The sequence below is a fragment of the Corvus hawaiiensis genome, chromosome 3 (genome assembly GCF_020740725.1).
Source record: "Corvus hawaiiensis isolate bCorHaw1 chromosome 3, bCorHaw1.pri.cur, whole genome shotgun sequence".
Lineage (NCBI taxonomy): Eukaryota > Metazoa > Chordata > Aves > Passeriformes > Corvidae > Corvus > Corvus hawaiiensis.
Genome location: NC_063215.1, coordinates 49,429,639 through 49,446,038, shown reverse-complemented (window position 1 = coordinate 49,446,038; position 16,400 = coordinate 49,429,639). Strand labels below are relative to the sequence as shown.

The 16,400-nt window shown below is 47.0% G+C and overlaps 1 protein-coding gene across 2 annotated transcripts; it reads right to left on the bottom strand.

The window, feature by feature from the left end:
- Positions 1–4,758: 4,758 nt before the first annotated feature.
- On the bottom strand, positions 4,759–10,591 carry MARCKS (myristoylated alanine rich protein kinase C substrate). Of its 2 annotated transcripts, none has more exons than XM_048298373.1 (3): positions 10,510–10,591; positions 7,944–8,116; positions 4,759–6,806 (listed from the first exon to the last, which is right to left on the bottom strand). In XM_048298373.1, the coding sequence occupies exons 2-3, from the start codon at positions 8,040–8,042 to the stop codon at positions 6,045–6,047; spliced, it is 861 nt and encodes a 286-aa protein (XP_048154330.1). In that variant the 5' UTR covers positions 8,043–8,116; positions 10,510–10,591; the 3' UTR covers positions 4,759–6,044. The 2 variants fall into 2 exon arrangements, with proteins under 2 accessions (XP_048154330.1, XP_048154328.1); XM_048298371.1 differs by lacking the exon at positions 10,510–10,591 and adding an exon at positions 8,363–8,545.
- Positions 10,592–16,400: the final 5,809 nt, after the last annotated feature.

Below are 16,400 nucleotides of genomic sequence, written 5' to 3'. Positions count from 1 at the left end.
AAATGATATTTTCTTAAAGACAGAAAAGGGGTACTTTAAATCTATGACAGCTTTGCTTCAGAGAGCCAGAAAAAGCAGTTTCTTCCTTTAGTTCCTAAAGCTTGGGGATTGGTTTCTTTTTTTCTCTTGGTCTCCTTCTGTAAAGGCCTGTGCAGGGCTTAACTGGTTCAAAATGGTACTTTTCCAGTGAGAATGAATGGTTTTTGCTTCCCTTGAACAGCAGGTGACCCTTGTAAGCATGGCTTTTTTGTCATCAAATTAACTTTAAATACTCAGGTGGTTCTACATACCTAACTTCAGAGAAATAACTAGTATAGGCTAGCAAGGAATTTCTTGCAGCTATTGGAGCTACTCAGCAAGAAAAATTTACCTAACCAACAGATCCATAGGTATTTTCTTTCTCTTTTTTTAGAAACTAAGGTGTGAACTTCAGGAGAAAGATTCTAGCTTGGACCGTACCTAAAAAAAAAATCTCTAGACACTATGGTCTCGGCAAAGAGCAACCATCAAATACTTTATTACCAACAGTATCAGCTGTGGTGTTGGAAAAGACCTCAGAAGGTGGCATTGCTTGGCTCAAAGCATTCCCTTTCCAGCAAGCTTCAAGTGCAGGTTATCACATACAGGGCCACAGGAACTAACCTAAGAATCCTAACTCCTGGAATATTTGCCTACTTGGTGATAAAAATGCATACACCACCAGCAATAATTCCCTGTACTTGCAGTTCTAAAATCAGAATTGTGTTAGGTGCCAAAAAAGAAAAAAAAAAAAAAAGACCCTCCCCCTCCCTTTAATTGAATAATGCCTTTGCTATTTCATCTAAATTTATCATATCTTTGAAAATTAATATTCTATATGTCTTGTTTGTGTCTTTCCAACTGCAAATATTAATGTCTCGTTTCACTTGGTATCTTGATAGTCCTGTTTTGGATAAACATGACTTCCTGCAGCAAAGACTGAGGGCAAAGATGTGTAAATAATACTTGTAACCCTCCTCAAGACTTCAAAACATTCTAAAATCATTAACTTAAGCTTTATGTCACCTCCATCAGATAACATTATTGATATCCTAAAAAAGGGGCGTTCTGAATCCGAGTTTCTTGCTTTTGTATAAAAAGTGTACTCAACAATACAGCCCAAATTTACATATTTCTAACTCTGTACTTCATTCACAGGGCACTACTTTGGTCACTCTTCTGTTTAGGCACAAGTTGCCACTTTGATCCCATAGCTAACCCTCCTCTGATCTTCCCAATAGGCAAAGTTTCCACTTCAGAGCAAGCTCCACAGTTGTCTCAGTAAACGCATCATGAAACACACTGCTACATCTTCCCTTTCTCAATCCCCAAACAAGCAACAGACCTTAAAAGCTCACCACCACACTGGCTCTCCCTGGGGCAAGCCAATACACAGGCTTTCAGTAACCCTGCACTTCTTTGTAGCACCACTTCTTACACTCCCTTACTCCAGTGACAGGACGCTGCCTGGCCTGCTTGCCTCTGCCCTGCCGGACTCATCATCGCAATGCCAACAGTTCCTACTAACTGACAGTTACCTGAGGATCTTGGATTTGTAAGGATAACAAATTAACCCCACTGTCTATACCATGTTATAAACAATATACCATTGTCATTTGCTCCTTCAGGAAAAAAAGTACCTGCTTTATTCTATCTCAGTGATCTGAGCATGGTAAAAAAAAAATTGTCCTAAGCTAGAATCAGGATGCTTTCAACTAAGCTACATCATCATGGAAAACACATCTCACCTCAGTCTCTCAAAACAAACAAACACTGAAACCAATCCATATCACCAGTGATGACCTTTTACTACTCTTTCACTATACAAATAGCATGAAGACCAAATTCACAGGACTAATTTTGCAGGAAACCATTAACCAGCACTACAGTTTCAGACTATAATGTGTATCATTCTAGATTTTTTTTAAAAGGCAACATTAAAGGACTTGTAACTTAGAAAAACCCAATCAAAACAGATGAAAACATTCAACCTTTATCTAATCATCTGCAAGTGAAGTTCAAGAGTTAGCTGTTTCAAACAGTACTGCAGAACAAAGAACATTCTTAAAACACAGACAACATCATAATAAAGGAGTGAAATACCCACATATGCAACACTTGGATCTAATACAACCAACAGGAGGTTTTAGATATGTGAGAAGTTGATACAAGGAGACTTGATTTGTATTCCAGGGATTGTGGACACAAGAAAGAAGATGATGGCACTCCAGCAGAAGCTAAAGCCTCAGCTCCACTTTCCCTCACCCACCTTTCCCTTTTCTTGCCTTGCTTCCTTGACTGAAGACAAAATCTCTAGAGTTTCACGTAAATAAGTATCAGGACCAGATACAAAACTCAAGAACTTGAGGTCAGACATTGTGATTTGGAAAGTCTGAAATTAAGTTTAGATATTACCAAGATAGGCATGATATCTGAAAGCACTTTTGTACAACCAGGTTATATTATTGAACAACGAAAACTGTCGCCTCAGTTTAAGTAAATAAACAAAAGAAGTAAATCTCTAGAGCCCCTAGTCAGGCAAAATTAGATTTTAGTAAATCTAAATTTACTAAAAGTAAATTAGTAAATTTTACTAAATTAGTAAATTTTACCTAAAAATATGACATTGTTTCACCACAACAGAAGTTACCTTGTTCATAGTAATAATAACATTCTGCTTAAAAAGAACCACGATATAGGAAAATTGGTTTGAAATCACACATTTTAAATTCACATATGCTGAGAGAATTTGTTGAACTTACAATACCTATTATAATTAGCATTTTCATTGAGTCAACCAATGCAATAAAGAAAAAAGTATAAAGCTTTCTCAGTAAGAAGATGAACCACCTGACCAGTCACTAACACCCAGCCCCTTCATTTTTCTTGTACATAAAAAAAGGATATTCCACAACTCCACAGAAATGACTACTCAGTCCCTTGGGGACCCAGGGAGGAAAGATGATACTTCTGCACAATTCTCTGGCAGGAGGTAGCAGTCCAAAACTCCTCCATTTCCATGATTCCAAGCCCTTTCTGACTTCTGTCTTCTTAAACCACACAGTGTAAAACTGGCATCATCAAATCTCACCCGACTGCTGGGACCAGAAGAGCAGACCATGCAAGTGATGTTCTTAAGATGCACTTTTGAAACTCTACTAGTGTTAGGACTTGGAAATATATTTCAAGTCAAGCCAAGCCACAGAATGACAAAGCCCCAAGCCAGAAGTCCATCTGCCAGGGGCAGGAGCAACTCTGCACTCCCAGGAATAGGAAGTGCTTCAGAAACCACCAGCTGAGTGAGGAAAAAAACCATGAAAGTTTGAGAGGTTAAGAAAAATCTGAAAAAGAACTTTACTAGTAATTATTTTTTTATATGTACATATACAGTTTGACAAAAAAAAAAAAAAAGAAGAAATTCAGACTCCTCTTTAAGAATCCTTGGATTTAAATATATATATATATTTATTAAAAAGAGACATTGAGTCTATGACCAAGACATTATGCGTCTCAGAACAGGTTTTTACAGCCATGTTATAAAAACCCCTTAGCAAAGCAGTTATGCACTAGACTTCAAACACATGTACTCCAAGAATGACACTGGTGTGGAGGATCTTGTTTTACATCCATTTATTTTTGTCCCTCAGCAATTATAGCATAATTTCCATACATTTCTAAAGTTAGAGAAATACCAGGGCAACTAGAGTACATACAAGCCAAAGTTAAAATGGTAGACAACTGAATTAAAAAACAAACAAAAAAAAAACCCCAAAAAAAATCAAAAAACCGAAACAAAACAAAAACAAGTATGCATTCAGCAGGAAATCTACTATACTTCATTCAGTTTAGGCTTTGTTCTTTAGGGAACAAGGTGCTAACGTGCCATTTTCTCATAAAATGAATCATAATTGCTTCCAAAGAGTTTCTGCTGAAAATGGAGGAAGCAAATAAGTGTAACACTAAACTTTCTCCTATAAACTTAGAAGCAACACTTTCTTGAATCAATTTCCACCCTCCAAACACCACTGCTGCTTTTCTTACACGAACCCACTGTTTTATTAAGGCATAATATGCCCTGAGCAATATGCTGAAAATTAGCCAAAAAGCCTAACAATTAGAGGCAAGCACCAAGTAATTTTTTTTTGACAAATTTTGAAATCTGTTTTGAAACTCACCTGTACTTAGGAGTAGCACTTGAGGAAAAAAAGAGAATATTGCTTTTAATTACTTTAAGTAGAATGGCAGTGTTAGTTTCCCCCTTCTCCTTCCAGGCTAAAGTTTTCAAGCTAATCTCCTAGGTACCAAAGTAGGACCAGCATACCAGGACCTAAGTGGGACATCTGTTCAAGAGCTTAATTTTTAAGCAACTCAGCATAAAAATTTCAGTGCCCCACCCTAAGCAATTTAAGTTAAATCTTATTTTCCTCAAGAGGCAAGACCCTCATAAGCTGGATACCTCTGGTCTTAAAAGCAAGATGGAGTCTGGACAGGAGAATCATACACTGTACATGCTCAGACTGCCTTCCAGTCTTCTTTTTAAAGCCAGAAAAGCCTACAAATTACCTGGTGCACTGCACAGTTTCTCTGTAAATTGCCAGTATTACCGAGTCCAAGATCCAGGAAGGTAGTTTCCAAAGCTAGTGCTAACAGCTCACATGACTTTCTCTGTACAAATTTAGGCAATACTGGCTAGTCCCTTTAAGCTACCAGAGTATCCATAAAAGAAAGACAACCAAATTATACATTTTATTCACATTTATTTTTCGCTTTTAGTGTGCTCACAGAAAATTAGAACACCTTAAGCAGGAGTTTAATAGCAATTTTTGTAAGCAAAGTTACATTCCATCTCTAAGTCAAATTGGTCAAAGCTTCTCCAGTATTTACAAAAACATGATAGACAAGATGCTACACAAAAAAAAAAACCATTGCATCTGAAGAGTTTTCCTTTATTTTCAAAGACAACTGGAAAAGAAAGCATTGTCTGCTGTAATCAAAAACATACCACAGTATAAACAGTAACCATTCCACTTATCACAGCTTGGTTGAGTTTAAAATTTGTGTTTAAAAGGTCCAAGATGACTGCAGTTTTACAAAAATGGGCAGGGTGGAAAGAGTTGCAAACTTCATGTGCTTCTGGATATCAAGATTTGTTTTTTTTATACAATAGTCACAGTTAAAAACACCCTGCTGGTAATACATAATTACACTTTATTAAGGTCATAAACCAGCAATAAACAATAAAGCCTATACAACTTGTATTTCTACTTAATCACTGACTGATACAGCTAACATGAGATAAGTGAAAAGTTCCTATGGTTTAAATGAATTCCTAAGACTATGATCTCTTTATCTGGGTATTGATTTTTATTTTTTATTTTTTTTTTTCCTTTTTCCTTTCCTTCTTAATCAAGACTTGTAGTGTTGTAAACCTTATAGAACATCTGCCTCACAAAATACATCGTAATAACTTTCTTTTAAAAAAAAGACTAACCCCTTACATCATTTCTGGCGGGGCGCGCTCCCGGCAAGGGCTGCGCGCCCCGGGTTCCCCACTGCGGCCCCTGTCACTTCATTTGATATCCCTTATTGACCCACCCATCTCCTTCATATATGGGCATGTCCATAGACCGATCGGCACAAGTTTTATAATATGAAGAGAGTTGCAAAGTATGACATTAAAAAGTAAACGAATTTAAAAAAAACCAAAAACAAACAAAACGAAACAAAAAAAAAAGAACCAACCAAAACAAAACATTAATACTGATGAAAAAAAAGCCCCAAAAAACCCAAAATATAGAGGATGGGAGAGGAGGGCGGAGGGGAGCCCCCCTCCGCCCGTTGGAATGGCGGCAACACACAACGATTTGAGATGGGAGCTGCGGGGGGAGAGAAAAAAAAGAAACGAGACATCTTTTAAATCAATCCCTGGTTGTAGACAAGTTCTCCGAGACCAGTACCTGGCACCACTCCAACAAACAAACAGGGGGGAAGAAAAGTCCGTCGGCGAGGGGCGGCGGCGGCGCTTACTACTCCGCCGACTCGGCGGCGGGTCCCTCCGGACTGCTCTCGGCGGGAGGCTCCTGCCGCGCCGGCTCCTCCGCGGGGGCCGCCTCCTGCTCGCCGCTGCCCGCCTCGCTCGTGGCGGCGCCGGCGCCCGCCGCCTCCTCCGCCGCCTTCGCCTTCCCCTCCGCTGCCTGCTGAGGCGGCTGCTGCTCCTCGGCCGCCGCTGATGCCGGGGCCTCTTCTCCCGCCGCCTTCTCGGGAGCGGCCTCGTCCGATCTGGCCTCCTGCGAGTCCCCCGCCTCCTCCTTCGCCGCCTCGCTGCTGCCGGCCGCGCACGCCTCCTCGGCGGCCGCCTTGCCCTCCTCGCTGCCCGCCGCCTCGGGGGCCGCCGCCTCCTCCTTCCCGCCCTCCGCTGCCGCGGCGGCGCCGCCGCCCTCGCCCTCGGCCCCCTCGCCGGCCTCCTTCTTGTTCTTCTTGAAGGAGAACCCGCTGAGCTTAAAGGACTTCTTGAAGGAAAAGCGCTTCTTTTTTTTTTTCGGGGTCTCGCTGCTGGATGAGGGGGTCGCGCCCTCCTCAGTCTTGGGGGAGGACTCGCCCTCCGCCGGGGAGGCCGGCTCGGTGCTCTCCGCCTCTCCCACCTCCTTCTCGGAGGCGGGCTCCGACGAGGCCGCCTCCTCCTTGCCCGTCTCCTCGGCGGGCGCGCTGCCGTTCGCCTGTACCTCCTCCTTGCCCGCCTCCGCCGCCGCGGGGGAGGCGTCGCCGTTCACCTTCAAGTGGCCGTTCTCCTGCAAGACAGGGACCAGCGTTACCGGCGGTGCCCGGGGCAGTCTCGGGGCGCCGCCGCCGCCCTCCCCGCCCGCCGGCCTCCCCGCGCCGCTTCCCGCGGTTCGAAGCCCCGCGCTCTCGCCGGGCCAGGCGCCCCCAGCGGCGGGCGGAGTGCTCGGCGGCCGCCAGAGGGCGCTCCGGCTCCACGCAGCGGCGGCCGCGCCGCGCACCCCCGCCCCCGGCGCGCCCCGTCCAAGCCTCGGCGGCGGCGCGGGGCGGGGAAGGCGAACAAAGCTCGCCCGGCCCGGCCCCGGCCCCCCGCCCGCCGCGGCCCCTCTGCGTCCAGGCGGTGCGGCGAGGCGCCCCCGCCTTCCCCCCCCCCCCCCTCCCCACTCACGCCGCATTTGCATCTTTCAGGCGCCCGGAGCGCGGCTGGCTGCCCCGGGCGGCAGCTGCGGGGGCGGCGGGGGGTGGTTGCCCGCAACGCCGCCGCCGCCGCGCGGGGCGGAGGGGACGCGGCCAGCCCGGCTCACGGGTGGGGAGGGGGCGCGGGTGGGTGACAGAATGCTGTGTCCCACGGCTGCCGATTCCCCGGCGGGGCGGCCGCGGACGGCGCGGGCGGCGCAGCCCCCGGCCCGCGCTCTCGCCCGAGGGGGCTGCCCGCGGAGCCCCCCGCCCGGCGGCTCCGGGCCCCGCTACTACACGGCCATCCGGCTCTGCCGCGAGAGGCGTTCCGCGCGAGGCACCGAGCGTCTTCGGGAGGAGGCTAAGCGGGCAGAAAAGCCAAGCGGTGTTAAGATCCTTCAGTTTACGAGCCATTGGGACACTCCACCATAATACACGAGGGATTAAAAAAAAAAAAAAAAAAAAAAAAGGGAAAAAAAGAGAGAAAGAACCGTGCCCCTTCCCCCCCGCCCCCCACGCAGGAAAGATAAAGGAACGAATCATTCAAAGCCGAGCCCGTTTAACCAAAATAAAGAAATTATTCCTTTGCCTCGAGTTGCAAAGATAAAAGGATCGACCGTGTTCTCCATTGAATGTGCCACTGGGGCATCAAAGGAAGAAGAATTAAACAGGATGCGAAAGAGAGTCCGTCGAAGTTGTCTTTAAAAAAGGAGTAGATTTAACATTTTTATAAATTTCTTTTCGGTTTTTACCTGTCCATTCGCCTTGGATGGAGATGCAGCCACTGCTTCCCCAGGTTTCTCGGCGGAGGCTTCGCCCTTTGCAGCGGTCTTGGAGAACTGGGCACCCATGCTGTCTTATTCAACAAAGAAACTCAACAGATCCAAAAGGAGGGGAAACAAAGAGCGTTGGGTTGGTATAAATACTGGGCGACCAGCAGCAGCAGCAACACACACACACACCAGAGGGGAAAAAAAAAGAGAAGAGAGAACAGAACCGATTATAATGCACTCCTTTTAAAAAATTTAAAGTTGAAGAGATCAAAAAGCAGCAGCACAGGAGGGAGGGGGGAAAAAAGGGAGGAAAAAGTCGAGCAAAAAAAAAAAAAAAAAAAAGGAGCCCAAGTTTAGTAAAAAAGAAGTAATAAAAAATCCCAGATTTGTAGCCGTACTGTAGACAAGGAGAAAATGGAGAAATCTCCCTGGTTGCTAATAAGATGCGGAGTCCAACGCCCAAGTGCACAGATGAATGGGCTTCCCGAGCGGTGACGGCAGCGCTCCGCCCGGCGCCGGCCAATCGCGGCCGCCGCGCACAAAGGGGGGCGGGGCCCGCCCGCCCGGCGAACAATGGAGCCGCGATGGCAGCGGTTTGAAATCGGCCCCCGGCCGATAATGAATGTGCCGCTCCGCTCCGCCGCGGCGCGGGCGGGCGCGCCGGGCCCCGCGCCGGGCCGCCAACAAAACACCCCGAGCGAGCGAGCGAGAGAGAGAGCGGGGCGGGCGGGCAGGCAGGCAGGGACAATGGTGCGAGAGGGGCGTGCGGGTGAGTGCGAGTGCGAGTGTGAGTGAGAGCGTCCCGGCCCCGCCGCACGCCCCCGCCCGCTGCCGCCGTGAGAGAGCAACAGATAGTGTGTGCGAACCCCGGGCGGGGGAAAGAGGGAAGGAGGGGATTTGCTGCTTGCTTTTTTTTTTTTTTTTTTTCCCCCCCCTTTGTTTTTTTTTTTTTTCTTCCCCGGGTTTAATTGGTCGCGATTGTTAAATCGCCCCCAATTTGGAAGGTATTTGAACCACGTAGATCGGGTTTCGCCGAACGAGATCACGAGTCGAAATTAGTAGGTCTGTAGGCCAGATGTTGCAAACGCTAAAGCAGCGGCAGCAGGAGCCGCTGCCGGAGCAGAAACGGACCCCTCCCCCATAGCGATATTGGCTTGGAATAAAATATTTTGTGATTAGCTTACGGCTCTAATTAAATTCTGCTGTCTGATTATTCCTGATTTGTGTTTTTAAAGTATTTTCTGAGGCGGTGACCCACTTCACGATTACATTTCCATGCACTCAAGTAGTGGGCGAAGCGACGTTATCAGGGAAACATTCGCGCTTACCCAAACCTCAGCCCCGAGTGTGTATTTACGTTGAATTTAAACCCTCGAATAAGATGTAACCCGAAACCAATGCACGCGAATTAACGGTGATCTGGAGCGCTTATCAGCGCTGGGGTGGGCGAAATATCACGGACCCGAGTGATTTCCTTTCTCGGGGGAGGGGGCGGCGTATGCGGGGAGCTGGCTGGCTCCCTCCCTCAGTGCTGCGATGCGGGGAAGGCTGGCCCAGACCCACCCCCCCCTTTCCCCCCCGGCACCCCAATCCCCTTTTAAGGAGCAGAAACAAGCGTCAAGAACGATCGTTTCCCAAAGTGGGCTAATCTCCTCCGAACGCCTCTTGTTTATAAACAAGGATGTTAAAATGATTCCGATAATGAAGGGCTGCGGAGCGGGTAGGCTCGGCCCAGCCTCCCACCTCCCTCTCCCCGAGGATTGCCGGGGCTGGCGGGATCGGTGGGCTTCGTGCGGACGCCGAGAGTCGCCTCTCGGTAACCCCGGCGAGGGCAGCCGGTTGCTTTCAATCGCTCGAGGGAATATTTCGTTTCTTGGGGGGCAAAAAGGGGCATTTGGTTGGTGTTTTTTACGGGGGGGATAGAACCTCTCCCTCCCTCCCGCCGCATTTCACGCACAGCCCCTCCGCAGCCGCTGCCGCCGCTCCCTTTGTCTCGGCCGCCGCCGCCCGCCCCGCCGAGCACGGCGCAGCAGCGTCCCGCTCCCCCGGGGGCAGCCCCCCACGCCCACCCGTGCGCCCCGCACCGGCAACACCCGCAGTCCCCGGGGCCGGCGCGGGGGGCGGCCGCCGGCCCTGCCGGGGTGACCGCCCACGGCAGGGCGGGGGTGCCGGGGGTGCCGCCGCCGCGCCCCGGGGCTCCCTCGGCCGGGCCGCGCCGCCGGGCGGTTTCCCTGGAGACGGCGGGGGGTGGCGGGGCCTCCATGGTGGGATCGGGAGCGGAGCAGGGCGGGGGCGGCTCTGCCCGCTCCGGCGTCACCTGCGGCCGCCGGCCCCGCTGCTGCGGGGCTGGGCTGGGCTCGGCGGGGCCGGGTGGGACCGCGGCCGTGGCCTGGGGCGCCGCGGCGGCAGCTCCCGGGGGCCGCGGTGGCGGGAGCCGCTCTCCGGGGATGCGCCGGCTGCCGCCTCTCCCGGGCGTGCGGGCGGAGTGGTGTGCGGCAGCGGGCACCGGCGGCAGAAGGGATGGAGCGAGCTGCGGAGGGCTCACCTTATGGCGTGACGGCAACGCGACCGTGGGGCATGGCCAGCCGGACAGTTTCCTTCTTCGGGATCCTTCCCCACTTCTCAGCTGCATGCGCTGTGTTTCCTCTGCTCCTTTTAATCTGGATATTAAGCAAATCGTGATTTTGTTGGTGGTGGTTTGGGTTTTTATCTTTTTAGACTGGTTGATGTAACAGATCACCTCAGAAGACCTGCTGGAAGACCTTGACAGGATTTCAGAATCAGTATTAAAAGGCGCCTGTCCATCTTGAACGGGTATATGCAATTTCATCGGCACGGGCAGATGCGTTTCTACTTTCCACCGTAGCTATGTCTGAATTTCAGAGTAGTGTCACTGAGAAATTTCACAGAGTGACTGGGAGTTTAGACAGTTGCTTTGCATTATGCTTTTGATATGTTTTTCAAACATTTCAATGTTTTGCAACTTGAAAAGAAAAAGAGAAAGTAAAGAAGAAAAAGCTTTGACTGATCTTACTCTAGGTACTTAGTTCCACAAGTTCTTCTGTAGAGTCTCTGGACAAGCGGGAAATCTGGAATATATGTATGGTCCCTCTGTCAGTCCCAGTGCAGTTAAAACCTGGACATCTATCTCTAAACCAAACCCTTGACCGTGAGGTGCAAATATGAGATTTAACTCCTTGAATGACCTCTTGAGTCCATCAGTTACCAGGCTGCTCCTTGTCGCACCACACCTTTATCCACCAAGCAAAGAGATATGCTGGAGGGGAGATTCCTCTTTCTTAAACATGTACTTTACTTAACTTCCTGATCTTTTAATCTCTTTCCAAGAGGCAGGGAGAGGGAAAAGAGAAATACAAAGACAGACAGACAGAAAGAAAGACAGAAAGAAAGCAAGAAAGCAAGAAAGAAAGAAAAAAGAAAGACCTCAGTGTTTTGTAGCAGGACTAATCAGTTATGAATATGACAATACCAGTTTTCTACTGTGCCTTCCACATAAAAAGTTGTCATAGAACTTCTGTGGCAGGAACAAGGATGTACCAGTGTAAAGGTGCTTGTGTATAAGGTGTTGGAGATTTAGTGCCTGAGAAAAGCGGTACCATTGTAAAGTGTATTTGTGTTAAGGCTTTTATCACAATAGCTGTGTCAGCAAAACACCCATATTCCCCCTGTGTCACGTGTAGTGATATTTCTAAGAAACATGACAGCCATGACTGAGAGATAGCTCTGTGGAGCCCAAAAATGAAGAAGAGATGGGGCTGGGGAGCTGTTCTTGCGGGGGCATAAGGATTTGCTTCCCCTTGCTCCTCCAAAGGTTTAAGGGCCCCATCACTGCAATTTCCTGATTTCTAATAGTGTGTTGCACCCCCCAGATGAAGTTGTCTTTTTGCAGTACTTCCAAAATATGACTCCTATCAGCACATTTTTCCTGAAGCATTTTCATCCTCAACCTTTTGGGAAGGCAGAAGACTGAGGTGTGGACTGATACTTTGTACAGTGCTACCCAGCAAATCAGCCTCTCAGCTAACTCAGTGTTACTGATTCTTGGCTATGACTTCATGATCATTAATATTAAATCTGTGCCTTGCAGCTACAGCTTTGATTGGGCATAAACACAAACCTTCCTGTCAAGCTAGCCTGGTATAAGCATGGTATGTAGTGCTTATGTCAACTTTGCACTAACTTTCTGTGGGGAGGCTAGGAAAAAAGCAGATAGCTTTTGGCCCAAGAGCAGCTGAGGCAAAGTTGCCCCTGCAAAGTGTTTGGCCACATGTAGAACGAAAGCTGAATGTGGTGCCACAAGCTGGGTTATGTGTCTGTGGAAATCCTGACCTTACATCAGGTCCTCTGAAGCTGCAGTTTACCACCCTGTGAAAGCATGGCTTCTGACTCCTGCAGCCACTGCCAAACCTCCCAACTCACTAGTATCCAGCTTTGTTTTCTTTTCCCAATACTGTCTAAAACATTCATGTTCATCCATTCCTGAAATACAGGTGAATGAAGTGGCATTTTCATTTACAGTTCAGGAAAAGGAGAAAGCTGCTCAGTAACAGCTCCCTGCCAGTACAGCAGATACTAACTGGAGTCCCAGAAAAACCCATCGGTGACACTCGTACTCTGCTAAGGTAAAAGCTCAATCATTAACATGTTTTAACTCCTATTAAAATTTGAAACTTTTAAAAACGTGTCCTAACTTGCCACTTGTAGTTGGGACACAAATGTATTTTAACTTGTTTGCTGGCAAATGCACTAAAATGCAACACGCCCTGTCAACACTGAGAATTTGAAAACATGTTAATTAAAAGTTTTCACTGACACCTTTTTTTTTTTTTTTTAAATGCACCTTTATTCTCGTCCAGACAAGCCTTTAAAGAAAGTGAATCTAAAAGCGGTTTTGGGAGCTGGAATCCAGTGTTTACAGAAATCCTGAAAGAGTATGTGCTTTCTAGTGTTCATGTTGTGACTGTCCCCTGGGTGATCTGAGATCTGAGGAGGTGCTGGGAAACCTCCTTGTGTCCTGGGGTGCACAGAGACCTTTCTTATGTGCAGAGAGAGCAGCAAGCAAACTAAAAAATTGTAATCAAAGTTTACACCAAGAGATAATGTTCCCTATATTCTCATCTACCACAAGTCCTTTCTTCTCTTGTCCTGGTCCTTATGGAGAAACAATGTAAGACAAGCATAGGACAGAAAACATCTTGCTTTCACAGGAACTGTTGAACTGGGACAGTTCTGGTAACAGGGGAACAGGATAATACGAGGTAAACAATGTTAAAAGCTTCAAAAGTAAATTCAGATTTGCAGAATACCTGCATCTTTTCCAGTTTCCTAAAAATGAGTATCTCATGATGTCTGAATCAGTGCTCTGATTTCCTCCTGACACATCACATCAGTTTCTTCAAGCTTTACTCCAGTTTGGTGCAATGCTATCGAAAGCTTTTAACCTTTATGTCACTCACAACCATTACAAGCCCTTTACTAATATTTGCCAAGCTTTTATTAACTGAATACCTTCAACAATGTTTGTTAAATAGGATCCAGACTGTTTGAATGTCCAGTGTGCTGGGAAACTGAAAACTTAACAGAGCTTATATATTTTAAATGTATCATACAGCTGGTATCTCTCATAGCTAATAAAAAAATATCTGTCAACCAACTGGATAAGTGGCCTCCAGTAATGAGGCTGGTTACTTCTGGGAAGTAAAAAATCCACAAATTAAAATCAAGAATAAGAAAACAAACAATAAACCCAACTCAACCCCTCAAAAATTTTTCTTAGGTGATACAAAAGTAAAAACACTCCAGTAAAGCCCAAGCCCCTCCCTTAGGGGCAATCACAGCAAGACACAATAACTAACAGGGAAGGTGTTACTATACTGCTAAAGGACTGGTCCATTCTGTATGCTGGTTCTGCTTTAAGGAACACCATTTCAGCAGCAAAGAAAGGGCATTTGGCTTCATTGTGTTAAGCAGGGTGTGGACAAAAAAACATAGAGATAGCAGAGAGTTGTAAACCCTTTACAACCTTCAGTTCTAAGGACAAATACTGCTCCACTGCAGTTCCCCAACAGCATTTCTCGGGGTAAGTCAATTGCAGCAGTAGTCCTTTGCTCCCTTCGTTCCTGTGCTCTGGCCCTACAGTTCCACTCCCTCCATTGTGTGTACCCTGGCTTTCCTCTGACCTCTTGATAAGCCATTTTGGAGAGTTAACACAGCAGAAAACTTCTATTTCTCTCTTCCCCAATACGCCTCCTCCATTCTCCCCCTCCCTCCCTCCCTGGCTTTTTGAACAGGGAAGGGTAGTTTCCTGATGGTCTAGCTTCTGTAACCCTTGGTGTGGCCAGACAAGTTGCAGCGATGACAAGCAGGTGATAACCTGATTGAGCATGAAGTTAAGCTTCAGTTCTATTGACGTGTGCTTCAACAGCACCACTGCCTCACACAGTCCCCTTTTTCTGCAACTTGTTCTTGCTTCCAGTTTCCTGATTCTCCTTCAATTCTGCTGGGAAGAGTGATCTAAGTAAAAAATGCCTGATGAGCAGGTATCTTTTAGAATGGGATTGATAGGTGATATCACGTTTTATTGAAAGACCACGTGTGCTTTAATGATGACTACTTTGTGTCATGTGGCTACAGCCAGCCCAGCTTGTATGAATTCCAGCTACATTTGGAGGGGCCAGGAGTTACATAAGAGTGGAATAATGTAAATTTATGCTGAAAAGTGTCACAGAGTGTGAAATGAAACTGATGGACCCAGCTAAACAGAAATCTATCTAAAATAGGAAATAGGAAGCATTTGAGCTTGACTCAGAGATTTGGATTCCAGACGTAGTTATTGTGAATTGAAACTGATTTAGGGTTAAATTAGCAGCCTCCACATCAAGTGCCTAGGCTCTCTGTAGGGCTCAGGCTATGGGGAGAAAGCCAAGTGCCAAAGTCTGTAATTTGCCCAGCTGGCAGGTAGAGGCTGGTACCCTAAGTCTGGTTTTATGATTCTCACTGCCTGAAAAAAAATACACTGCAGCCACAAGGTGCAAAAGGCTAAGCCAGTACAAGTTGCTGTTGTTGTGTTGTTGTTTTTGTTTTTATACTCAGCTCACAAAGGCTGTTTGCTTCAGGTGGCTGGAATAAACATTATAGACTGCATCCCAGTCAGCTTGGCAGAAATGTATGTGACATGTACCGTCTGGTGTCCTAGTAGGGCACAGATTTTATATCAGTGGTCATGTAATCCCCAGCTATACAGAAATACATCACAAATAGGAAATACAAAGCATTTGTGCCTGTCTCAGAGACTTGGATTCCTTATATTTGGTTGTAGAGAAATATATCCCTTTACTTGGAAGCCAGCGCTCTGACCTCTTCCCTGCTGTGAGGTGCTTTTGCCCCTTTGAAAGCTTAAGAGGCAGTCCCCTTTCATCCAGGAAGCATGGCTTTAATTCCCACCTAAGAAAATTTGAATCCCTTCATTTACCTCCCTCTGCTTTTCCCATGAAGTTCTAGGATGAGGAAATGTGAGCACAAATGTTTCCATTTTCCCTTGCTGAAGCTGTTCGACAAAGGAATTAAGAGTTACTCTTTGGCATGGAGCATTAGATAGTAATTGCTCCAAAACCCGAGCATGATTCTGCAGTCTAATTGCTTAGCAGGCCTGCCTGGGAGTGGGAGACAGCTTGCCTCTGGTCCTTGCTCTTCTGAAAGTGTTACTGTTTTCTAGTTTGTAGCTCTTGGGGCAAGCAAGGCCGGGCCCTCATGGTCCGGTGTTAGCAGTCTGACTCAGTGACTTCAATATACAGTTATGATCCTGTTTTGTCTCACTGTTCAGCCTTCAAATAATAATTTTTTTGCAAAGTGGATCCCTGAGCAGAGAGCTGGTATGCCCTGGTACTGTCATGTTTCCAGCTAGGCAGGGCAGCTGCACAGCTTAGAGTAAGAGAGGTCTGCATGCTATGGCCCCTTCCCTCACATGTGACAGGACTTCCTTCACATGCAGGTAGATCAATGTCCACACAAGCTTCAACTGGTCTGGACATCACCCATGCAGAGAGACCTCCTCTGTGTTTCCCCAGGGAAGGCCTTTGAGCAGCTGCTTCTGAAGTGCTTTGGAGACAGAACTGCTGAGGTGAGATGTGGTCTATTGGTTGGACACCTCTTGGGACACATCTTGCCTCTTGTGTCTCCTGGCATTTTGAAAAGTGGAGGCAGAAAATACTTTAAAGCTTCCTGGGTCCAATCTGATGAATTCAGCAACTTACTGATGGCTTTAAATTTTCAGTTTGTGTTTGGACAACCAAAATGCATATAGGTCCTTTTGTAGATTTAGCTGCAGTTTGTAACCCATCAACAGAGAGATTCACTGACATTTCATATTAGGTACGCCAGACTTTCAGATTTTTCATCTTTTTTTTTTCTTTTTTC

Excerpts from the sequence above, each read along its gene's own strand:
- MARCKS (XM_048298373.1), bottom strand. The coding sequence starts at position 8,042 with ATGGGTGCCCAGTTCTCCAAGACCGCTGCAAAGGGCGAAGCCTCCGCC. Across the intron at positions 6,807-7,943 it reads CATCCAAGGCGAATGGACAG|GAGAACGGCCACTTGAAGGT; the intron begins GTAAAAACCGAA and ends CCTGTCTTGCAG.